This window comes from Zingiber officinale, chromosome 10A (assembly GCF_018446385.1).
Source record: "Zingiber officinale cultivar Zhangliang chromosome 10A, Zo_v1.1, whole genome shotgun sequence".
NCBI classification, from domain to species: Eukaryota; Viridiplantae; Streptophyta; class Magnoliopsida; order Zingiberales; family Zingiberaceae; genus Zingiber; species Zingiber officinale.
This window is the reverse complement of record NC_056004.1, coordinates 1212654-1235163: the sequence shown is the minus strand read 5'-3', so window position 1 is coordinate 1235163 and position 22510 is coordinate 1212654. Positions and strand designations below refer to the sequence as shown.

Here is a 22510-nt window from a genome sequence, read left to right as displayed (position 1 = left end):
ATTCTATTATCAGCACATTATTAATAACAGAATACAAGCTAATAGGTTCTACACATGTATAAATTCACATCCAATAACATAAGTTCACAATTAACACCAATTAGATCACTTAATGTTTGTCTGTAATGCAAAATAACATACAAATTTATCAAATAGCGAAATTAAATCTAACAATCTCTTACACGAACTATATGTGATTCTATATATATAACATGTAAGTATAATTTTAATTGAGCTCAACAATACCTAATTCTATATGTTAAAAATAATCTGATCTCAACCTTAATAATAATAATATTAATATCATTAATGACACAAATAAGATATAAATGTGTTATTGAAAAATGCATGAAATGAAATCTGATACATATTAATTTTTAATTGATACTCCTGACGATTTCAAAATAAAAAAGCTTTTAATCATGTTTGTAAATATTTTATACTAAACTGCAATACTAAATTATAATCTATATTTTATGATTTTAAAAATAATTTAATATCATATTTACAAACATAAATAATAATAATTTTATTTAGAGTGATAAAAATTAAACAAGTATATATATGTTTCAAACTTAAGTACCTATAATATAATATAATAAAATAGTAATTTTATTCATAAAAATTAAATATGCATATATGTTTCAAACTTAAATACGTATAATAAAATAAAGAGTAATGCATGTATTTATTAATATATACAAACTCCCATTAAATAGATACTTCCTAAAAAAAACCTCATATTCATATTGCATGCTTAAATAAAATAAATGCATGTATCTATTAATATAAAACATCAAATATAACTCCTACGAAATAGATACTTCCTCAGAAATAAAAACTTCATATTCATTGCATACTTTATGAAACACCTTGAACGGTAATCATTTGGTGAACGGAGAAGTTGGGCTGATTATTCTTAACTTAAATATTTTTTACAAAATAAATATTCAAAATAAAAAATATGTATAAAAGGTTCCAGAAATATCTCAAGTCTACTCATGTGCCCTTGATGACACGATGATCTTTAAATAGAAAAAACAAAAAAAGAGAATGAATCTACCAATAAATCGAGGGAGGGAGTATTTTGATTTATAGATGATGAAAGAATGAAATGATAATAAAAGATAGTGTTTGAATTATGAATTTAAAAAGAATAATTTAAGAATATTTTTTAAATATATAGAAATAAATCAAATTGATATAATTAGATAGAATGAAATGATAATAAAAGATAATGTTTGAATTATAAATTTAAAAATAATAATTTAAGAATAATTTTTAAATATATAAAAATAAATCAAATTAATATAATTAGATAGGTTTCATTCTCATTCAGTTTTCCTATCAAATTGATACTTATAGACATTTCAATTACTTTAACCAAACACCACCTTATAGACATTTCAATTACTTAACCAAACACCACCTGAGTCTCCCATCTCCGCCAATTGATCCCTTTTAATAAGTTGATTATTAAGATAGTAACCAAAATGTATTGTACTAAGCGTCACACAAAGTTCAAATAGATCATTTTTGAAAAGTGAATTTTTAAATCGATCATATGAAAACCAACCCACATCAGCCTAAAAATTATCAGGGACAATTTCTTCAAGCCACTTAAGTAGACACCGAGTATTTGGAAATATGCACCACTAGGGCAGCATCAAATCACTTGCTTCGTACGGAACTCTGCTCGACAAATTGTAGACCTTAGTAAGTCTTCCGTGGCTCGATCATCTGATAACTCCAAGAAGATTAGCGCCTCCCATCTTAGCTCCCTCAAGTTGCTGTTTCAAGATAAACGATGTATAGAAACATCACTGCTGGTGTTGTTAGAATGAGAGATAAGAAATCTCAGCAATAATACAAAATGACGCAATCATATTAGGGTCTACAAATAAGAGAAGAACATATTGACATAGTCATGTATTAATACCAAAATTTCAAACCATCTGTAACATTCCTGTAGGTAGAATGAAAAGAAACTGGGAAAAGAAAACTTACAGAATCACGCAAATCAACTTCTCGAAGGTAAGCCCGTTGAAGATTGGCATCCTGCAAATTTGCACTATTCAACTTGGCACCCTGTAAATAACAAATAACATTCATCAATTCCTAATGTCATTCAAATTTTGGTTTACTACTAACAGAAAAAAAAAATCAATATCTTAAGCCTTCCACACAGTTTAGGGTTTTATTCTATTTCAGTTATTTTGAAATAAAAAATTGTTTATATTTATTAGGAAGTTGCTAGAATTTTTATTAAACGAAGTTAAATTTTTAGAGAATAATTTCTATTTTGAGTCTATAAAAGGAATCCCAAGTATTGAAATATCTTAGCTTAATAATATTTTCCCCTTCATGAGTTGTGAGTTCGAGTTTTTTTAGCGGTACATTTAATTTGTGGAAAAAGTCGAGATCATCACCTTAGAAGCGCCTCCCGGGAGGCCCCACACTTCTATCTTGGATAGGATCAAACTCAGCTTCCTCCAACCTCCATTAAGTTAAGGTTCCCCACGCTCCTGATTACACAAAGAAGTCTTCCACACCCATCATCCTAAAACATCAAGCAACCTACCTCCTGAATTGAAACACGCATATCTGCTCCTGAATTGCTAACAAGTCATTTGGAGTAAAATGCTCCTTAGTAAACTAAGGAAAAGTGTAGTCTAGGGTTTTATTTTATTTCCTTTCTTTTTAAATAAAATCATTTATATTTATTCGAGAGTTATCAAAATTGTTAAGACAACCGAATAATATTTTTACCTAGAAGAGCTCCTACTTCAAGTTTATAAAATGGGTTAGGACCTCATATACTGAGATATTTTTACCTAAATAATATTTCCCTACATGAGTTATGAGTGTGAGTTTCTTTGGTGTCAGAATTAGTCCGTACTGTGACAGCTTTTTGCTAGACATTCTAGTCAACAATATTTCAAAATAACAGCTGCAGAAATGATAAATTCGGTTCATTGTTTTTTTTGGTATTAAATAGTTTCATGATGAAAGTATTTAGCAATGTTTACCTTCAGATTTGCTCCTTCCAGATTAGCACCTTGGAGATTTGCACCACTAAGTTTTGCACTCTGAAAATAAGTTAAATGCAAGCGAAATATGATGACTAATTAATAAGGAAAGGGTCATTGATTAAGCAACAAAATAAATGGCAAAGTATTAGTATGGCAAGACAATATCTCAAGAGTCACCATTTTTTTTTTTTTCAAACTGATAAGAAAAAGGCCATTACTTAAGCAAAGTTATAAAAATGTTTCCCAACAGAACTCCAAAAGGTTAGATTTAAACAATGGGCGGTGTCCATTGAAATTTCATAGAAATAAATAAGCTTGGGTACACAAAAACAAGGGAGTAAGAAGGAAGAAAAAAATATTCATTTAATACAGAGTCACAGCTACAATTTTGTTAGTAGGACTAGACATATTGAGGAAGGATTCATGCTGTCATTCTAGTAAACAAGATGAGCTTTGAGTAACAAACAACTTAAATTGACAATATCCTAAAATGCAATATATGTAGCTAAACAAAAATACACGGTAGTTTCAAGAAACTTCGACTATGAGGTGAATTATTTACTGTTGCTATTCATTATACAGACACTTGCTAAATAGAAATAACTTGAAAGCCAATATTTAGATGAATAATCAGCAAACCCTCTCATGAGAACACATTGATTAAGGTAACAAAGTTAACCAACCTGTAAATGTGCTGAACGAAGGTCTGCATCGCAAAGACTACATTGAGTTAAGCATGCATCTGTTGAATCATAAATTTACATCATTTATTAGTACCACCAATGACTATTTGCAAGAATTTCCTTTTTTCCAAAAAAAAAAAAAAAAACCTACAAGTCAATCATTTTTTTCATCAGGCATAAGTTCCCAAAGAATTAAGAAAAGGAATTACAAACCAAAAATCTTAGAAGACCCAATTTGCAGCAATATTGTGTTAGTAACTATATGATTTTATTTTCAAGGAAAGTTTATAAATTAAGGGTGATGTAGGGAATGGTTAAAGAAACTTCATCGTAAGATAATTTTGTTGATTGTATAAATCCACATCAAATAGGGAAAGTTCGGGATGCATCAAAAGCACATAAAAAAGAGGTACGCATATTGATAGAGAGGAGATTTGTGTCTACAACACAAATTCATATAGAAAAAAAAAGTACTGACAACCTTGAAGATTTGCACTCTGAAGATTAGCTCTATCCAATTTAGCTTGATGAAGGTCTGCTCCAATAAGCTCACATCTATGGAAGATAAGTCAGATAATATGAAGACAGCTCTTATACAAGCCCGTAAATGAAATTATTTTACTTCACCAAGATGAGAAAAATCCTGATGGCACTCAATGACATCAATCTTAGACATTAACCTTTGCACTATCCAAGTAATAAAAATTAAAAGAAGTTAATTTTTGTTACTTCTAGTGTTATTACGTAACAAACTCTAAGAAGAATGTAATTATTTCCTCCAACAAATGCCAACTTTTTCAAAGACATCCCCTGGTTTTGTTGGTGAGAAGTGAATGCAAGGAGGAATAACAAATAATCTTACAATAAGAATATAAAAACTTATTGAGACATGCACAATATAGTTAAAATTGGAACGCACGAATCTAGAGTGTGAAAAGAATTCAGTGCTCAAGAAATAAGCACACGGGTTAAAGAGTATTTTACAAAACAATGATAAATCCAGCCAGAAAGATGTAAGTCTAAAACTAAAAGAATCTACAAGTTAATAAATTTCAACTGTTAAATTTAAAAAAATAAAAATAAGCACACAAGTGTGATGCTTGGAATTAAACATTGTCTAGCCTAATTCAAATAAAGTGGTCAAAAAGAGCAGCACAGTCCATGGCTTCAAATATTGATATAGATCAGTCAACATGGCTAAAACATTTTTGTTCCAGCCGCCAATCAATATTAATGCTATGTTGGTATCAAGGTTTAAAATCATGACTCGTGTCGAGATTTCAGTCCAAGGCCGGAACGATACGATTTCGGTATCATATTGTGTCATACCGTGCCGTGCCGATACGATTTTGGTTTTTTTTTATTTAAACTTGAAACAATCTTCTTCTTCTTCTTCTTCTAATAATAATAATAATAATAATAATAGTAATAATAATAATAATAATTCAACTATCTCAATTTAGAATGATTAGAGGTGCACAAGATTATAAATATTTTATTAGGAATCATAAACTTAACAAGCCTTTATCAAAATTGCTTAAATAAAGGATATATAATATTTCCTAGGCAGATCAATAGAGACATTCTAAGATAAAATAATATTTATGGATCTAAATTTTAAATTGATTCTATATTTTTCTATAATAAGTATATAAATTAATTAAAAAAATACTATGTTATGTATAATAATTATATAAATTAACTATTTATTTATTTAAATTAGTTATTATTTTAAATAATATATATTTAAAATGATAAAAAATATCAGAATATTAATTAAATAGTAAAACAGAAAAAATATATATATAAAATAATTAAAAATATCAGAATATTAATCTGATTTATTAGAATTTTTTTAAAAAAAATATTTTTTTAGAATTTTTAAATAAAATTTAAATCAATAAAATTAATTTTCAGAATATTAATTAATAAAAATTTAATTTTTAAAAAAATTTAAATATATTTATATTTTATTGGGATAATTTCGCCTTCGAAATATCACACTTAAGTTAGGAAATATTTAAATTAATTAAATCAAAACATTTAATTTTTAACACTAACGTCTTCACGATTTTCACGGCACGTACGAGCGCACGATTCCTCCTGTCGCGTGCACACGATGATGAGACGAAATCGTCGCCCGTTCCGCCCAGTATGGAATGAAATTTTGAACCGTGGTTGGTATGCCATTGTTGGCTGTGCTGATTAAATTTTGGTGGTACTAATTGGAACTATGTGTCATTTGAATCATAGGGATCAAGTTTTGGCCACCTAACCTCATAATAATTTTGGGCCTCTCTTGGCCAATACGATTTGGAACCAATGAGATAGGATGATTCTTTGCTGACATTATTTGATTTTGTTGCCAACATGGAGTGGAAAATGAAACACTATAAAAAGAGGGGGAAGGTGAAACAACAATAAGAGCACCAGAATCAACAAGAAGAAGGGACACCAAAGCCCTAGAACGTGAGATATATCTATATCCTATAGTATGTCTGTTCTAGTTCTAGTTGTCCCAATTCTAGTCTAATCTATAACCTATAGAATCGCGACACGTTGTCATGATTCCTTCTGTCGCGCGACGACGAGCGCGCCCGATTCCTTTTGTCGGGTGCGCGATTCCTCCCGTTGTGTGCACGTGATGACGAGACGAAATCACCGCTAATCTGGTACCGGTTTCAATGCGTGGGCGGAACCGTAAGTTTCGCCCGTTCCGCCTAGCATGGAATGAAATTTTGAACTGTGGTTGGTATGCCATTGTTGGCTGTGCTGATCAAATTTTGGTGGTACTAATTGGAACTGTGTAACTTGAATCATAGGGATCAAGTTTTGGCCACCTAACCTCATAATAATTTTGGGCCTCTCTTGGCCAATACGATTTGGAACCAATGAGATAGGATGATTCTCTCTGACATTATTTGATTTTGTTGCAAACATGGAGTGGAAAATGAAACACTATAAAAAGAGGGGGTAGGAGAAACACCAATAAGAACGCCAGCACCAACAATGAGAAGTGACACCAAAGCCCTAGAAATTGAGATATATCTATATCCTATAGTATGCCTGTTCTAGTTATAGTTGTCACAATTCTAGTCTAATTCTTAGTGGTTAAATGAGCTAATGAATGAACCGTAGAAATACCATTTCCAATACTAGAAATCATGGAAGCTTTTTTAATCTGAGTTTTAAAAATTAAGAGGTCAATTTTACTAGGATGCTACTACAACCAAATCACCAATACTCTGATCTGATGAATCATACTCAATTGGTATTAGTGAGGTATAGCTGAAATGTTTACAAGATTTTTGTAATTGTTGCTCCAAAATTTCAATTCAGTTGATAGGCTTATATTTGGAGTGAAACAAGATAAGTGCAAGAGGATATTATGGCAAGATAGGAGTTTATTTCCAAGTTAAGCACTTGAACCTATGTCACATAAGGGTCACCCAAGTAACAACAGACTCAATAAATTTGCAATAAAAAAAAAAGGAGAGAGATCAGCATGATATTAGGGTGCAAGTCTCTTTATAATGAATGACCAGGAAAATAGTTAACTAAATTCTGCATGTAGAAATCACTTGAAGGGATTTAAGAAGAACAAAATAAAATGTTTGAATTTTGTTGACAAAGTCTTACTCACGCAAGTTTGCATCTTCGAAGATTGAACCCCCTGCTTCAGCATCCTATCAAGAAGAAAATATATGTCAACTGAAAGAAAGTGAAACTATTTGGCTATGATTAGAAAAAAAAAAAACAAAGACTTTTATGAGGATTAATATCCACAATCAAATATCTCTTAAAGATTACATGCTTATGAACAAAGACTATTGTACAACTAACAGAAAGTAACAGTGATATATGAAAAAACAATAAACCTACATCTCAAAGTTGACAAGTGAAGAATCCTACCCCAAACTTAGCCTTATTGAGATTAGCTCTTGAAAAATTGGTTTTCTGTATGCAGGCATAACTGAAATCAACATATGATAGGTCCTGCAAAGAACCAAAAGTGCAATAACTGCATTCAAAGAAACCAATTGACATGGCAAATCAATATTCTTGATTTACTTATCAGCTCTAAGTAAGATGAAATGGACCAACATTCGACTTAAAGTTTCAGATATATTGGTCATTGGATGAGTTATTCAACAAAGAGAGAAATTGAAAAAGAAAACATTAATAGGATAAGTAGCAGATTGTTGAAATATAAAGAAACTTCTAGTGTCTTGTGTGGTCATGATGTGCGCATTAGGGGTAAAGGAAAAGATTTGCAAGCTATAGCACAATCTATCATACATTCTAGGTCAAAGTGTTGGATAGATAGTGTACAAGAGAAGAGATCATAACTAACACTATCAGTAATTAGGCGTAGCATCACAAAATGATAAATGAAATTAAATATATTAAGATGAAATGAATATGTTCAAAATCAACCAATAAATTCTATAGTTAGATAAGTTGAATTAATTGAAGACAACATGTGAAGAATAGAGGGATTAAAGAAAATTATTTAAATAATTTTAACGTATTTGAATATTGCTAGATTAAGTGGATCTATAAGAGCCATGCACCCCCACCCTTCTGTCAACTATAACTTATTATATAAAAGGGACACATCGTCAATAGACCAAAAGATAAAGATTGAACAGGTCCTTGTTTCAGTATTTTTCAACACAGAACAACAACAAGAATGAGCACAAAGGAGCACTTGAAGTCTTACCAGCTTAGAGAGATCAAGACCAGAAAGGTTCACACCTCGAAACCTCACTTTTTCAGATTGAATGATTTGGATGACTTCTTTACGTGTTAATTCTGTTAATTCAACCACTGGGGCATCTTTATCTTTTCTATTACACAGATTTGCATTAATATTTTCAATCAATCCCTGCAGTGTCAAGATGCAAAATTTCATAGATGCTTTTAAGCTCCAAAAGAAACAAAATACATTAGTTAATAGAATAACAAACCTCATAAATATAAAAAATAAAAAGAGCTACTGCTGAATGCAAAATGAAGTACCATGCTCAAAGTATTGTGTTTTAGCATAAAGAATCTGGATATGAAACACTGTCAAGGGTCACTCAAAAGTTGTAGATACTTGTTTTGCTTTTGAAACTCCCAATGAATGCAAGGCACCAACTTCAACCATACTGCATTTATCTTCATTTTTCATGTTCACATCGCATGCATTAAATGCAACAACAATTTCTTACAAAAACAAGGAAAATTTTTCCAACTATATGCAAAGACTAATCCTTGTTTAATAGGATAACAAAACTTTAAAATGTCACAGAGATAGCAACTACTGCAGTATGGTTCTCATATTTATGGAGTTGCATGTATTAACAGAAAGGAGGCACAATTGAACTACTAGATAATAGAACAAAAATTTAATTGAGAGAATAATCTGACTAAAATATTACTTTGTAGACTAAGATAATGCCACATCAAATATGTTTGGAGGTTGTATGTTTCTGTACTTTCAGTTGCCACAAGGATTCAATTAACTTAGAAAATGTTGATGCATTGCATGATATTAAGAATGGTCAATTGGCTTATTCAAGGGGATGCTCTCACTTTAGAAGCAAAAGATAGTACTGTGCTATGGATGGAGCTATTTGATTTGCACTTGATGCTGGCTCATCGTTTCTAAAGTATCACTAAATGACTTTCTAGTATTTTAAGGAAAACTAATAGATGCATCTTTATAGCATCGTTTGCCAACCTTCCAGAGTAAGTGCTGATAGAATAGAAAGGCCATCATCACTTACAAGTAACTGATAGTATTCTGCCTCTCGTATCAGCTCTTGGTAGTCAGAGTCTTGGAGCATTGGAATGATACCATCCCTTAGCCAATTTAGTATATGCCTAAAATGCTTCCCATCTCTATCAATAAATATCATTCCCTGCAAACACAGAGCATAGTACAACATCAGAAAAACCTTAAATTAATTTTGTCAAAACAACCAAAAGCAACACTGCATAATCTCAATTATTTGAGGTTGGGTAGATAGATTTGTCCTCATATTGCAAATCATGTAAAGCTACATAGCTGGTAATAGCTAGATAAACCTTAGGCTAATTTAAACAACTACAATAGGTGTAACCCAATTGATTGAGGTTGGCTAGGAAAATCTGTTCTGAAATTGCAAACCATTTAAGACTACATTGCTGGTAATAGCTAGATAAAATAAATCACAGACGACAAACATTTAAAGATTTTCAGAATATGCTTATCAAATTATGTTTTACACTTTATAGATCATGCCAATCATGTAAACAGCAAGATATATCTTAGAAAGCATAATGTAAACATTGGTAGACCACTAGTTTTCCTTTAAAAGACAAAAAAAAGTGATAGGCAAGCAACTGGATTAGCTTGACATAATTTTTACAAGATGCCACAAATGGCATCAAATGAAAAAAAGGAAGTGAAACCATGCAGAAGGCAATTTTCTCTATGGCGCAAATAGCCATCCAGGACCAGATATAAAGAAGAAAATACAACATAATAAATCACCATTAAACATATAAGAAATCAAGAAAAAATGTATAACAAAAAAAAAGTATGCATAACACAAAGTTGGACATGAACAGGACTGATCATTAAAAGCATTAAAAGAAAGAAAATTCTATAATAAGTTCTCTCAGTAGATAACTTAGATGCTAGCTTTGAAATTGTTATTTCCAAGTTTTTTGATTATCTCTTTTATGTTACTGATATGGATAGAAACAACAAATAAACTAATAAATAACGGAGTAAAATACATTTATCCACCTTCAAATAGTTGGAAAAAACAGTTTGTTCTCCTTACCATTTTTAACTTCCATTTAGCAATTAAGTGATAAGTTACCAATCCTAAAACATTAAATAACAGAGCAATAAGATTCAGGCAGGAAACATACAAGTACAGTACAAACAAGAGACCAAGCCATAAGGCTAGCTGTACTAACAATACCGTTTTATCATCAGTAGAAACTGTATACCGCCCACTAAACATCGCTGCCAACATGGAATCAGGCTCACGTTGCGTGAGTGTATCAATTGTTGTGGTGTATTTCTTACCCCCTGAAATAAATGGTCTTAGAACGAAGGATCAGTACAACACAAAAGAGAATAAATTGTGCATGAGAAATTAAGATGGTAATTTATTTTATTTGTCAAGCCAACTCTTAAGATAATCAAAGAATGACTAATCTAGAGAGTTATATAATAGCTAACTCCTGAAGAGTCATTGCAGACTTACTTGTCTGAATGAACCGGCAAAGGGTTAAATTGAATTAAAGTTTTTCTGCTGAACATCAATGCCCTTCCAATTACCTTCCGAGTTATTTAATAGCCTATTAAGTACACACCTTTTTTTTTTACCGAAATACTGCAACTCGGTTGTAAATATAAAACTAGATGAAGCTAATAGTCATCTACCAAAGTAAAGAAATCCAGTCCAAATTATCACTATAGTCAGGTTCTCCCTCGGACAAAAAACATCAACGAGTAACTAATCCCACGTAGAGTTGAGAATCATCATGGAAATATAAGATCTCCTGTTAAAGAAACGCATTCAGTGAGAGACTAATCCTCCCCTATGAATGTCCAAGCATATTCTCAAAAACCCTAATTAGGTAGAGCCGTCTCGGAGCGCGAATAAGCCATAGAGATGGAAGAAGAAAGCAAACAAAAAAGGAAAACCTGGAATGATCGACCGACCTACGTTGAGGAAGACTTGCGACGAAGGCCACGGAGAGCCGGGCTCCATTGTCGCCGGCCTCCTGCTCGACTCCGGCCGATTTGTAGTTTCCGCCTTCACGATTACACGAATGCCCCTGCTCTGACGGTCGTATAACAAGATTGCCCTTCGTGGGTCGATTCGTGAAAATGTTATTATGACCTGTTGGTGCGGTTTAGCCCAATTTAGTCGTCGTCCTATTGCCGCCCATTGAAATCAGCTGACGGTCAGATTCCTTCGCAGGACGGCAGGAGGCCACGGACGGCGGATGCATTACCCGCACAATGATAACTGCTCCAGACGCACGACCAATTTGCTGACTGTTCAAAAACAGAGAACAGCATTTCAATGATTTCGATTGCTACGAGAACCAGAAGAATTGTGGTTACCGTAGCTTAAAGCCAGTCGATATTTGTAGCCTGTCTGAGCTAGACGTCTTGAGCAGCGATTTGAACGCCGGAGTAGGTGATCGGTGCAATCAATTATGCTCCTTGCCTTTTGTACCCTCGATGGGCGTTTCTGCCGCAGTGGAAGTGGTCAATTTCATTCCTTATCACCTAGTTTTGTTGGATTTTAAAGTATATTTTTGGGACACTCCTTAATACATGTTTGAATGTTAATGCAGCTCCGAGACGATTAAGTGGTTAGCCTATCAAATACTGTTAATTTAAAATTTGGAATTTAAATTTTGATATAACTAAGATAAATACCTTCTTAGTATGTTAATCATTATTTTAAGAGCTAGTAGTTATCTGTTATTTATCTTTAGGACAAATTGACAGGGATGTTGAGATAAGTATAATTGTTTTTTGCCAACTTGAATGGACTACCTAAGATAATCAGTAGATGATAATTTGTGCATTCAGTATGCGAGTCAAATCTCGGGATTAGTGGAGTATAAACCCTTGTACTAAGAAAAATCATCCTCCCATCCATCTGGCCCCTTAGTTTCCTTGATTTATCTCCCTCATGATGATCTTGAAATCGATTGATTAAGTTATTGAAAATGAACGAATTACCTTTTTACACATCTTACTATTTTATTAAAAATCTTTTCCCTTTATTAACTAACTTTAGTGAAGCCTAAAATGCATTTACGTTAATGTCCTTTTTTCTATTTACACTAAAAATAATTTCAAGATTTATTAGTAATTTCACAAGCGAAACAATAAGTGATCTAGAGTTCGAGACTCAGTTACAACGTATTATTATGAATTTTTCTCATCATTAATTTTTTTTTGTTTTTTATATAAAAAAATATAATTTCTTTAGTCTCATATCTTAGAATTGACATCAAAAAAACTTCTATAAATATTTTAGGCCATAAAAATATACTTTTCTTAATTTTTTTACTAAGACAAATATAATATTAAATTAAAATAATTTTTTACATAGGGAAGTCCGTTACAGTAGTCACTATTGCATGAGTTTGACGAATCTTACCCAAATAATTAATTTTTGGTTTATAAGGATGACACTAGAAAATCCAAACAATTTAAATTTTCAAAGACCCAAATAATTTATATATTATATATTATTATATTACACATACAACGCGTGCATGATCACATTAGTTGAATGATAATGCAACACCCCCACAGGCTTAGTTGAGATGTTAATTAGATGTTAGTTTTGTCTAGTGAGCAAAGAGTCAAATCCTAGGATTAGTAGTATATAAATCCTTGCACCCTAGTACAACTCACTCTCTCATCCATCTTACCTCTTAGTCGTCATGGTTTATCTCTCACTTATTATTCTAGAGTGAGCTGATGGAGGCACTGGGCGAAAGTAATCATTTTTGCCCAATTGAATAATAATGCACCACCCATGTAGTGGTCTGTTTGGTTTTCTGATTTACCTCTTTATATATGACTATGTGACCAGCCGTATGGGATGCCCAAGGTTGGACTATGACTTTTTGTAGAAGCCCCCAAGACATAGTCGAGTTAGTCATCGTATGGTAGATTTATAGAAATGAATAAGGGTTTATTCCCGACGAAGTCGACATAAAATACCCTTCCATGTGGTTACCTACTCAATTTTTTTATTATCTCTCTACAGATGGTTATAGGGTCGGCCGTATAAAACGTTCGAGATCAACGTATGACCTTTTATAGAAATTGAATGCAACACCCTTTCACCTAGGAAGCTTCTCAACATGCCTAAAGGTCCTTCATAATTTACCTCTCTTTCACATGTCGTAGGGCTAGCAGTGGAGGATGATGGTGCTCGCTCTAATCAATATTATATGTAACTCTAATTATATTAGATTTATTTTAGGAATAATATAGATAAAATGTCAGCACTTAAGAATTGAATATATTCTTACAGTATATATATTTTAAAACATGTTAAAATTATGTTTATCAATTTTGCATTTTTTGATAAGTAATTTTACTTTGTGTATATTTATTTAATTTTCAATTTATATATGAATAGGGTTATTTCAAAATTAGAAATGTAATGAACTCTAGATTCATAAAGTTTGAACTATTGCAGTGTACTTGTTGTCGGATTGAATAATAAGAAGGTCAAAGATAAAGAAGTGATGAATGAATTTTATTTTTAAGGATAATGGAATGTATTGGAAATTAGAGTAAAAGATGAATTCATCATTTTAGTGGCTCTTTGGTGGCTTTATATTTTCTAAAGGGGATAAATCATGAAGAATATTTTTTTAATACAGTAGGTTTTTATATGAAAAGGTTAGGTACCCAATATGAGGGAATGTATTGAAAATTGAATTAGGTATTTGTTTCATGGAGGAAGTGACGAATATATTATTTTTTTGATGTTGCTTTGTTGTTAGACCACTGTAATTTGTATGAATTTTGACTGTAGCTTTGTTTAGGATTTCTCAATTTTAAATTGAATTTTACGATTTTAATATTTTTAGGGTATTTTGACAAAAATTTTAAAATTAATGACCAAATTAAATTTCTATCCTTATATTTAACAATGGAGTTGAACAATTAGGAGACGCTTGATTTGCGAAAGGGAATGAGAATAGGAATGACATTCATTGAGGTAAAGAATGAGAATGATGAGTTTTGAATCCGTGGGATCCACTATTCCCATTTCCCCTATTTTACTTGATAATGACTCAATCCTATATTTGAGGATTTAAATCAGTGGAATCCACTATCAATACCCTAAACCAAATATTAACTTTCAATCACATTCTCAGTCCTCACTTTTATTCCCTCCAACCAAACACTCCCTTAGCGATTAGCGACCAAATTAAATATTCATGGTTGATTATAACAACCCTATTAAATTTAGACAATTTTCACTCCATCGTTAAAATTAATTTTCTTTGAAATGCACCGTATATTCTGCGGCTACGAAGATGGCGAAGTGGTAACGGAACAAACGTACAGTGACTCCACGAACACTTTCTGGTGAAGATGGCGCATAATAACTTTTTTTTTCTTGTCCAAAGAGCAAAGGTGAAGATGGTGCTTCACTTTCTGGTGAAGCATCCTTCTCGGAAGAAGTAGGTATTGAAAAATTAGCACAACGGTTCAAGCATTGCCAAGTGATTCAAACCGGCGGCCAAGACCAAAGACTTTTACGATCACTTGACGTAGGTGGTCAAAAATAAATCTGATTTTACAATTGGACGATCTTACAATCTGACAATTGATTTTACAATTGGACCATCTGACAATGTGATCTGACCTAAATCGCTAAAAAAAAATTATATTCATATTATAAATTTTTAGATTTAGATCGAATTATTGATCTAAATTTAAGATTTAGTAAATTTTTTATTTTTATTTTTAGGATTAAATTAAATTAAATTTTAAAAATTAAGATATTTATATATATATTAATATAATATAATAATAATAATCCTTTTACTAACACTTCAGGTTGTATCTCTATTGGTTGATTGTATCCTTATGTACTTTTTACTATTCTAAGGCTTCATAGTTATCTATAATTTACTCTCTCTATTAATTATAGATTAATGGAGGGGATGAGCACACTCATCTTTTAGCAATTCATTGGTGAATTGTTTAGTAAAAGGTGGCTCCAACTTATTAATGTATTAATAAGTTATATATTAATAAGTTATATCTTAATGTATTAATAAGTTATATATTAATATCTTGCTTGATTAAAAATATAGTTATATCTTGAATTTATCTATATCTTACTTTATTTAATTTTGTAAAATTTATTAATTAATTATTAAAAAAAGGTCAGTAAACATTTATTTATTTTTTGGTAATTTTTAGTAAACATTTACCAAAGCGTAGGGTCGGCGTGCCTCGGTATACCTAGCCAAGTTTCTTTCGCCTTCTCCTCCGCCGCCAACTTCTCTCCTCCTCACTTCGCTCCTTCTTCCTCCCCCGCACTTCGCACTTCTCAGATCGCTCTCGCTCCCGCCTGCTGCGATGGCTGCCTCATCCTCTCCCCACGCTCTCCTCGTCCAGCAACCCCTCCGCCCTTCCTCCCCCCTCCCTTGCAAGCAGACGCTCCTCGTCGCGCCCCTCCGCCGCAAAACTCGCCTTTCCACCATCTCCTGCACTGCCGTCCGATCTCCCCCGGTCTCGCCCTCCGTCGCCACCGGACGGATCTTCAACTTCGCCGCCGGCCCCGCCACTCTCCCAGAGTCCGTCATCCTCAAGGCTCAGGCCGAACTCTACAACTACCATGGCTCCGGCATGAGCATCATGGAGATGAGCCATCGAGGGAAGGAGTTTGACGCCGTCATCAAGAAGGCTGAGTCCGACCTCCGCCTCCTCCTAGGGATATCCGACGACTACGCCGTCCTCTTCCTCCAGGGCGGCGCCACCACCCAGTTCGCCGCCGTCCCTCTCAACCTCTGTGCTCCCGGAGACAGCGCAGATTTCGTCGTCACCGGATCGTGGAGTGACAAGGCCTTCAAGGAGGCGCAGAAGTTCTGCAAGGCCAACCTGATCTGGTCCGGCAAGTCTGAAAAGTACACGAAGATCCCCGCGTTTGATGACCTCAAGCAGAACCCGGACGCAAAATTTTTACACATCTGCGGCAACGAGACGATCCATGGAGTGGAGTTCAAGAATTACCCCAGTCCTAGCAATAAAAATGCGCTTTTGGTAGCTGATATGTCGTCCAACTTCTGTTCGAAGCCTGTTGATGTTTCGAAATTTGGCTTGATCTATGCTGGGGCACAGAAGAACGTTGGTCCCTCCGGCGTCACGATCGCGATAGTGCGCAAGGATCTCATTGGCAATGCCCAGCCCATCACGCCTGTGATGCTGGACTACAAGATCCATGCTGACAGCGCTTCCCTCTACAATACTCCGCCTTGTTTTGCGATCTATATTTGCGCTCTGGTATTTGAGGACCTATTGGAGCAAGGTGGGTTGGCAGGGGTTGAGAAGAAGAACCAAAAGAAGGCTGGAATTCTTTATGATACCATTGATGAGAGCAATGGGTATTACGTATGCCCTGTTGAGAAGTCAGTTAGATCCCTGATGAATGTTCCTTTTACTCTGAAAAAGTCTGATCTTGAGAAGAAATTCATCGAGGAGGCTGCAAAGGAAGGCATGGTTCAGCTGAAGGGACATCGATCAGTGGGCGGTGTTCGGGCTTCCATTTACAACGCTATGCCGTTCGCAGGAGTTGAGAAGCTCGTTGCCTTCATGAAAGATTTCCAAGCCAGGCACCCTTGATTTTGTTATTTCCTATTCTCGGTTGCAACTCGAGGCTTTCTTGTTTTGCTTGTGGTTTTGTTGTCCTATGGATCGAATTCAATCCTTGCTTAACTCTGTCTTTTACTATGTGCCGACTTCTAGAAATAAGGCCATTTGTTTGTCTCGGCATCAGAAAGATCAATTTTCTGTCAGATGTAGATCGTGTCTTCCTTGATCTGATATAATTCTACAACTTTTGATATGCGATTTCTTGCAGGAATCAGAAGATCCTTTTGTCTGCTAAGCAACTGATCTCCTGCAATATTTTTCTTGCACTTTCTTTGTGCCTTGTGCTTTATGCTTGATGAATATTCATCTTTTATTTTTTATAAGACATGTTCAGCTCACCTTCTTCTTGTGATTATCTATGTGAGTTTGGTGTGTAGCATTTATTTGTGTAACATTTTCTGGTGTAGCATTTATTTATTTCTTTATGTTTATTGGTGCCACAGTTATTTGTGTTTATTTTGTAAAATATATGCAACTTTTCTTTTACTCGAGTTGTAGTTGCATTAGTTTATGCTTTCTGCTTCCAGCTGAAAGCAGTGCCCTTCATTGGGTTTTCAACTTTTACCTGCCATTTCAAGATTTTGAATGTGTATGAACCATGTTTTTCAATGGAAAGTTGGAGTAGTGCAATCCATGTTTCACTATTTTTTAAAATCTGTGATGCATTTGTTGTAATATTCAAACAAATGCATACAGGTACAAGTAGATAAGATTTAGCCTGGGGTTGAGCATAAATGGGTGCTACAAACATTTCTGATTTGAGCTGATGCAAATTGTTTGTGTAGATCATAAGACTGAAACCATGGCAAGAAGTTTGTCCCACTGAGATTTTTTTTTTTATATGAACATTTTTATTGGTTCATGTGTGTGTCGGTTGAAACTCAGTATATTTCATTTTGCGTGGTAATATTATGGATTTTATAACTGCCTGGGGAATATTCTCAGGCAGGGTGATATTCTCTGTCTGGTCATGCCGTCGATCATGTCTCTTGTCGATGACACTGGTCCCTAAGAAGATACTGCCAATAGCTTCTTTTGTCTACTATCAGGCCGAGCGGGAGAGTCGCTCGGCCAATTTGTCGTTCAGGTGAGTCGAGTGTCCGCTCGGTCAATGAGCTGCTGGCCGGTTTCACCTTGTCGAGTGAGGGAGCTTTGCCTGCCAAGTTGAGGTCGCGTCCATGGTCTAGCCGAGCGGGATGGCCGCTCGGCCTTCGCCTTTTCTTGCTTTGCCTTATGAACGTCGGAAGCTCGGCATCAAACCAAGCTGTTGAAGTGTCGGATCGGCTATTCTTCGAAGGTAGCTCGTTTGATCGAGCCCCTATCCCGCACGTTGACCTACTTTGACCTCCTGTCGGGCGGGTCACATTTTATCATCGGATCACTTTACATCCACAATGATTAAAACCTTTTTATTTAGCTTTTTTATTTTACAAATCTCTTTAAAAATCTTGTATTGGAGATATCCTTATTTGATTAACTCAATGATTGCCTCGTCTCTATAAGAAAATATATTATTTATTGTTTATTATTTTGAAGCACACACATTGTCTTTAATGTATCGTTTGTATGTTTTAACACTTTTTATCCTCTTTATTATTTTTACCAAAATATTTGATTTGTAGATTTTTTTTTTTAAAATTGTCATTAGATATTCAGTTTAAGTCGATTAACTTAGGGATGATTAATTCGATTTTGGCAGAAAACGTTTGCAATGGATGATGTATTAATCAGTATTTTTAGATCAATCATTTATTAAAGATAATTCATTTGTCGATGAGTTGAAATTGGAATTTTGATGAATATATTAAAAAGGTGCTATATGCTACACCATTGTCCGGGGTAAATGTTTGATCTGTATAAATTGAAAGGGAAATTTTATTTGCCTTGCTCTTGCTTCCGTAGCTTTAATAGCTGCTCTCCCTGCTTCCTACCTCCTGATCTCGGACCCAGAAGAAAAAAGCCTAGTCTGAATCTCTCATCTCTTTTCTTTAAGGTTCAATTCTGCTCGCTAGTGAAGTCGCCTCGGAAGTCATCTTTCTCGTCCTTAACTTCTTAGTTCATCTATCGTCCTCTGCCACTGGCTTACTTGACCAGCACAGCCATATAACTCAACGTCAGTATCAGAGAAGAAAGCTCTTTTGAAAACTTAGGAGAAAATAATAAGGTAAAAATAAAAAAAGCTTCTCTATTTTTTTAAATCATCGTATAAGTTCATTTGTTTTTATCAAATGCTTTTCTCAATCTAACAGTTCATTCTAAAATGACGTAGTTGAATCGATCAAACGCGTTCTACCCACTATAAAATATAATTGTTGCCATATGGATGTTATTAAATGGAATAAGTTTAAATGGTAGCAGTTAGCATTTATTTTGTCTGGCAATATCTGTCCGATTCATTCATAATCATACGCATGATAAGAATTAATAATACTAAGAGCTATGATACGTTAAATGAAATACTCATAGATGCATAAATTCATGATCTATCATTTCATTTTTTATGGATTTCATCATTTTATATATTTATCCTTGAACATTTCATTGAGATTATTTTCTTAAACATATTATTTTTCTAATATTAAATGGTATGTTTGTATGTTTTGATAAAAATAAAAAATAAAAAATAAATATTTCTTTGATGGGTAAAATATGAGAGACGGGATTTTGGTTCATTTTTTATGGACTAAAAGATGATCAATAATTTAATTGTGATAAGATTGTGATTGTAATTTGGTCGTAATTAGTTGCGATCCTCTTTCGATTCATCTTTCTATTTAAGTTGTAGTTTGGGTCGAAGTAGAAGATCGGAGGTTGCCCGGAAGCCACTTCCCGCTCAGTGTTAGGTAGCCCGACCTAGGTGAGAAGATGAACTCAGAGGGACCGTAACTAATTATTACCAAATCATGATTCGATCGTAATTGAGTTGTGAACCATCCCCTAGTCAAAAAAAAAAATAGACCATTCTCTCCCAAAATGTGAAGCCCTCACATCAATGGTCCCTTCAAAGTGATCTCATATATTCTAGCAAGGATAAATCATAGAGAACATTTGTCCTAGTCGAAAGACCCCTTGCATGAGGAGGTCAAGAACCTAATAAAATATTTTTACATTCACTTAAAAGTGACGGACCTATTAAAATAAATATCCATATAAGTACTAACTATTTCAATTAATGAGAGCATAGACATCTCTGGGATGATTGAAATACCAAAGGACGCCCTTTTCATTATTGTCCCAAATAATAATAAGAAATCAAAAACTTCTAAATGATATCTCGATGATTTAAAACATTTAATGGTTTTCAATTCAAGATGAAATCATTTTTAAAAAATCAAAATTTATTAATGATCGAATATGGCTTTCTTCCTTAACTCTCAAATCCATTGAATTGAGAATATTTTAAAATAATGTTATATAATATAAATATTCTCTCAACCTACTCTGTTATATTTCAAGAAATCTTAAACAGTAAAACTAAACGAACAAGTTATTGAATAAAATAAAAAACAGAGAATTATGGTTGGGATCTTTGACTAAATTTAGTTTGATTTATCGACGTAGAAACCGTATATTGATTGACTCTTTCAGTCTTACAAGTTGACCAAAAAAATTTCCTCATTGACAAAGTCGGCTTTAGCTCTCCTACTTACTACTCACTTATCATTGTTCAGCATTTTACCAACCAACATAAGAAAGTTTGAATATTATTCATTTTTAATCACATACCTAATTTTCATAATCTTAAAAACACAGTAAATTGTCATTATACCCTTCTTCCTTTTTACAAATTAATCACATGAGTTTACGTGTGTATATCTCCTAGTTTATACATAAAAAAGGATAATCCGGTGCACGAAATTCTCATCATATAGGATTTCAGAAAAGGATCCATTCTACACAGTCTTATCCTACTTTTTTACAAAAGGTTATTTTCAGAATTCGAATACGTGACTTTTTGGTCACATAGCAACAATTTTACGGTTGCGCCAAGGCTCCCCTTCTCCTAATTTATATATAAATTTTTAAAAATTTATTACTTTCAATTTATACTATCGAAATCATAGTTCAAATGAATATATTATTTTTAATTTGAAGTGATTCATAGTTTTCTAAATCAATTAATTAGTTGTAAATGAAACTAAACTCTGAATTACTTTTGGAAGCCTTGTTAAATCTGAATTTCATAGCAGATATAGTGGGAGTAGTAAATTTTTAAATTTATAAAAGTTTAAAAAAATTATTACAAATTTATTATAAGATAATTAATGATAATCACTTACTAATTCTATCCATGAGTTTCCAGACTCCCTTAATTTAAAAATATTGAATTTTTAAATAGCGCAAGTCCATCAATATCCAAAACGGACTGACTTAAATTTTTAAATGGATAAAAAAAAAAATTTAAGGACATTATTTCGTGGTGGGAGGATATAATGGAAATTGTATTATCTGTTTTTAAAATTATGAAAATTAACGTTGAAATTTTCTGACGCGGTGTAGTAAAATGCTGATCATTATTCATCTTCTCTCTATTCTCGTCTAAATGCTAAATCTAGCACCCACAGATAAATCGTATGTACCAACAAATAAATCGTATTCATCTCTCTGACTTTTAATGCAATCTTGTAATTGCTTGGTCTACCATTTGACTTGAATTATTCAAGCTCCTTTTCTATTTTATTGATAATAAATAAACAATTTAACACATTTGTTTCATTAATCACGAGATTATGCTGAGCTCATTTAACTGTCTCTTCTGTATTACTGGCTAAGCAACCATTTTTTGTCGCTCATTGAAATTGACACACGAGCTAATATGTTAATTAAAATAGAGCCGTCTCTAATATTTTCTTCTTCTTTTTTTTTTTTAACAAGTTTCTGGCAATACAAAAGTGGTGATTTCTTCTCTTAAACTCCATTATTATTAGGATCTTCTTCACTCACTGACCACCTAATTAACTTTACTGGTTCAACCGTCAATTATATCAGTGGATGGTCAGTCTGATGGACGATTTAGACGCAAGATTTCAAATGTGTATTGAAGATTCGAAGTTTGAAGAGCGATCCTGTCCGGAAATTGAGTCGGATATTATGAAAGTTGGATGAGGTGTCACTGGTGTTATCGGAGGAGAGACTGTGATGCTGCGATCGTGCGAGCCTTGAGGTGCCACTGGTGTTATCGGAGGAGAGACTGTGATGCTGCGATTGTGCGAGCCTTGGCGAACGGACCCCACGTGACCTTGAAGAACTACTGGGCTTGAGCCGGCGGTATTGGAACTCTGTGCACACTCAGACAAACACACAGAACGTTAGAGACCAAGAATTAAGGAAAAAGTCCCCGGAGCAGACCCTCAAGGAAGAAGAAAAGT

General features: G+C 33.5%; 2 protein-coding genes across 9 annotated transcripts; one reads left to right on the top strand and one right to left on the bottom strand.

Annotated features, from left to right (window-relative positions):
- Positions 1-1443: 1443 nt before the first annotated feature.
- LOC122027058 (FH protein interacting protein FIP2-like) lies at positions 1444-11611 on the bottom strand. Of its 8 annotated transcripts, XR_006124271.1 has the most exons (12): positions 11409-11611; positions 10678-10787; positions 9490-9624; positions 8439-8603; positions 7628-7711; positions 7355-7401; positions 4197-4270; positions 3716-3774; positions 3030-3089; positions 2430-2525; positions 2008-2088; positions 1730-1790 (listed from the first exon to the last, which is right to left on the bottom strand). XR_006124271.1 is itself a non-coding variant. In XM_042585863.1 (11 exons), the coding sequence occupies exons 1-11, from the start codon at positions 11473-11475 to the stop codon at positions 1737-1739; spliced, it is 936 nt and encodes a 311-aa protein (XP_042441797.1). In that variant the 5' UTR covers positions 11476-11611; the 3' UTR covers positions 1444-1736. The 8 variants fall into 8 exon arrangements, 7 of the variants coding, with proteins under 7 accessions (XP_042441797.1, XP_042441799.1, XP_042441798.1 ...); XM_042585863.1 differs by lacking the exon at positions 2430-2525 and having other exon boundaries at positions 1444-1790; XM_042585865.1 differs by lacking the exon at positions 2430-2525 and having other exon boundaries at positions 1444-1790; positions 7628-7672.
- Positions 11612-15719: 4108 nt separating this feature from the next.
- Positions 15720-17334, top strand: LOC122027324 (phosphoserine aminotransferase 1, chloroplastic-like). Its single transcript, XM_042586270.1, has one exon. The coding sequence runs from the start codon at positions 15849-15851 to the stop codon at positions 17109-17111; it is 1263 nt and encodes a 420-aa protein (XP_042442204.1). The 5' UTR covers positions 15720-15848; the 3' UTR covers positions 17112-17334.
- Positions 17335-22510: the final 5176 nt, after the last annotated feature.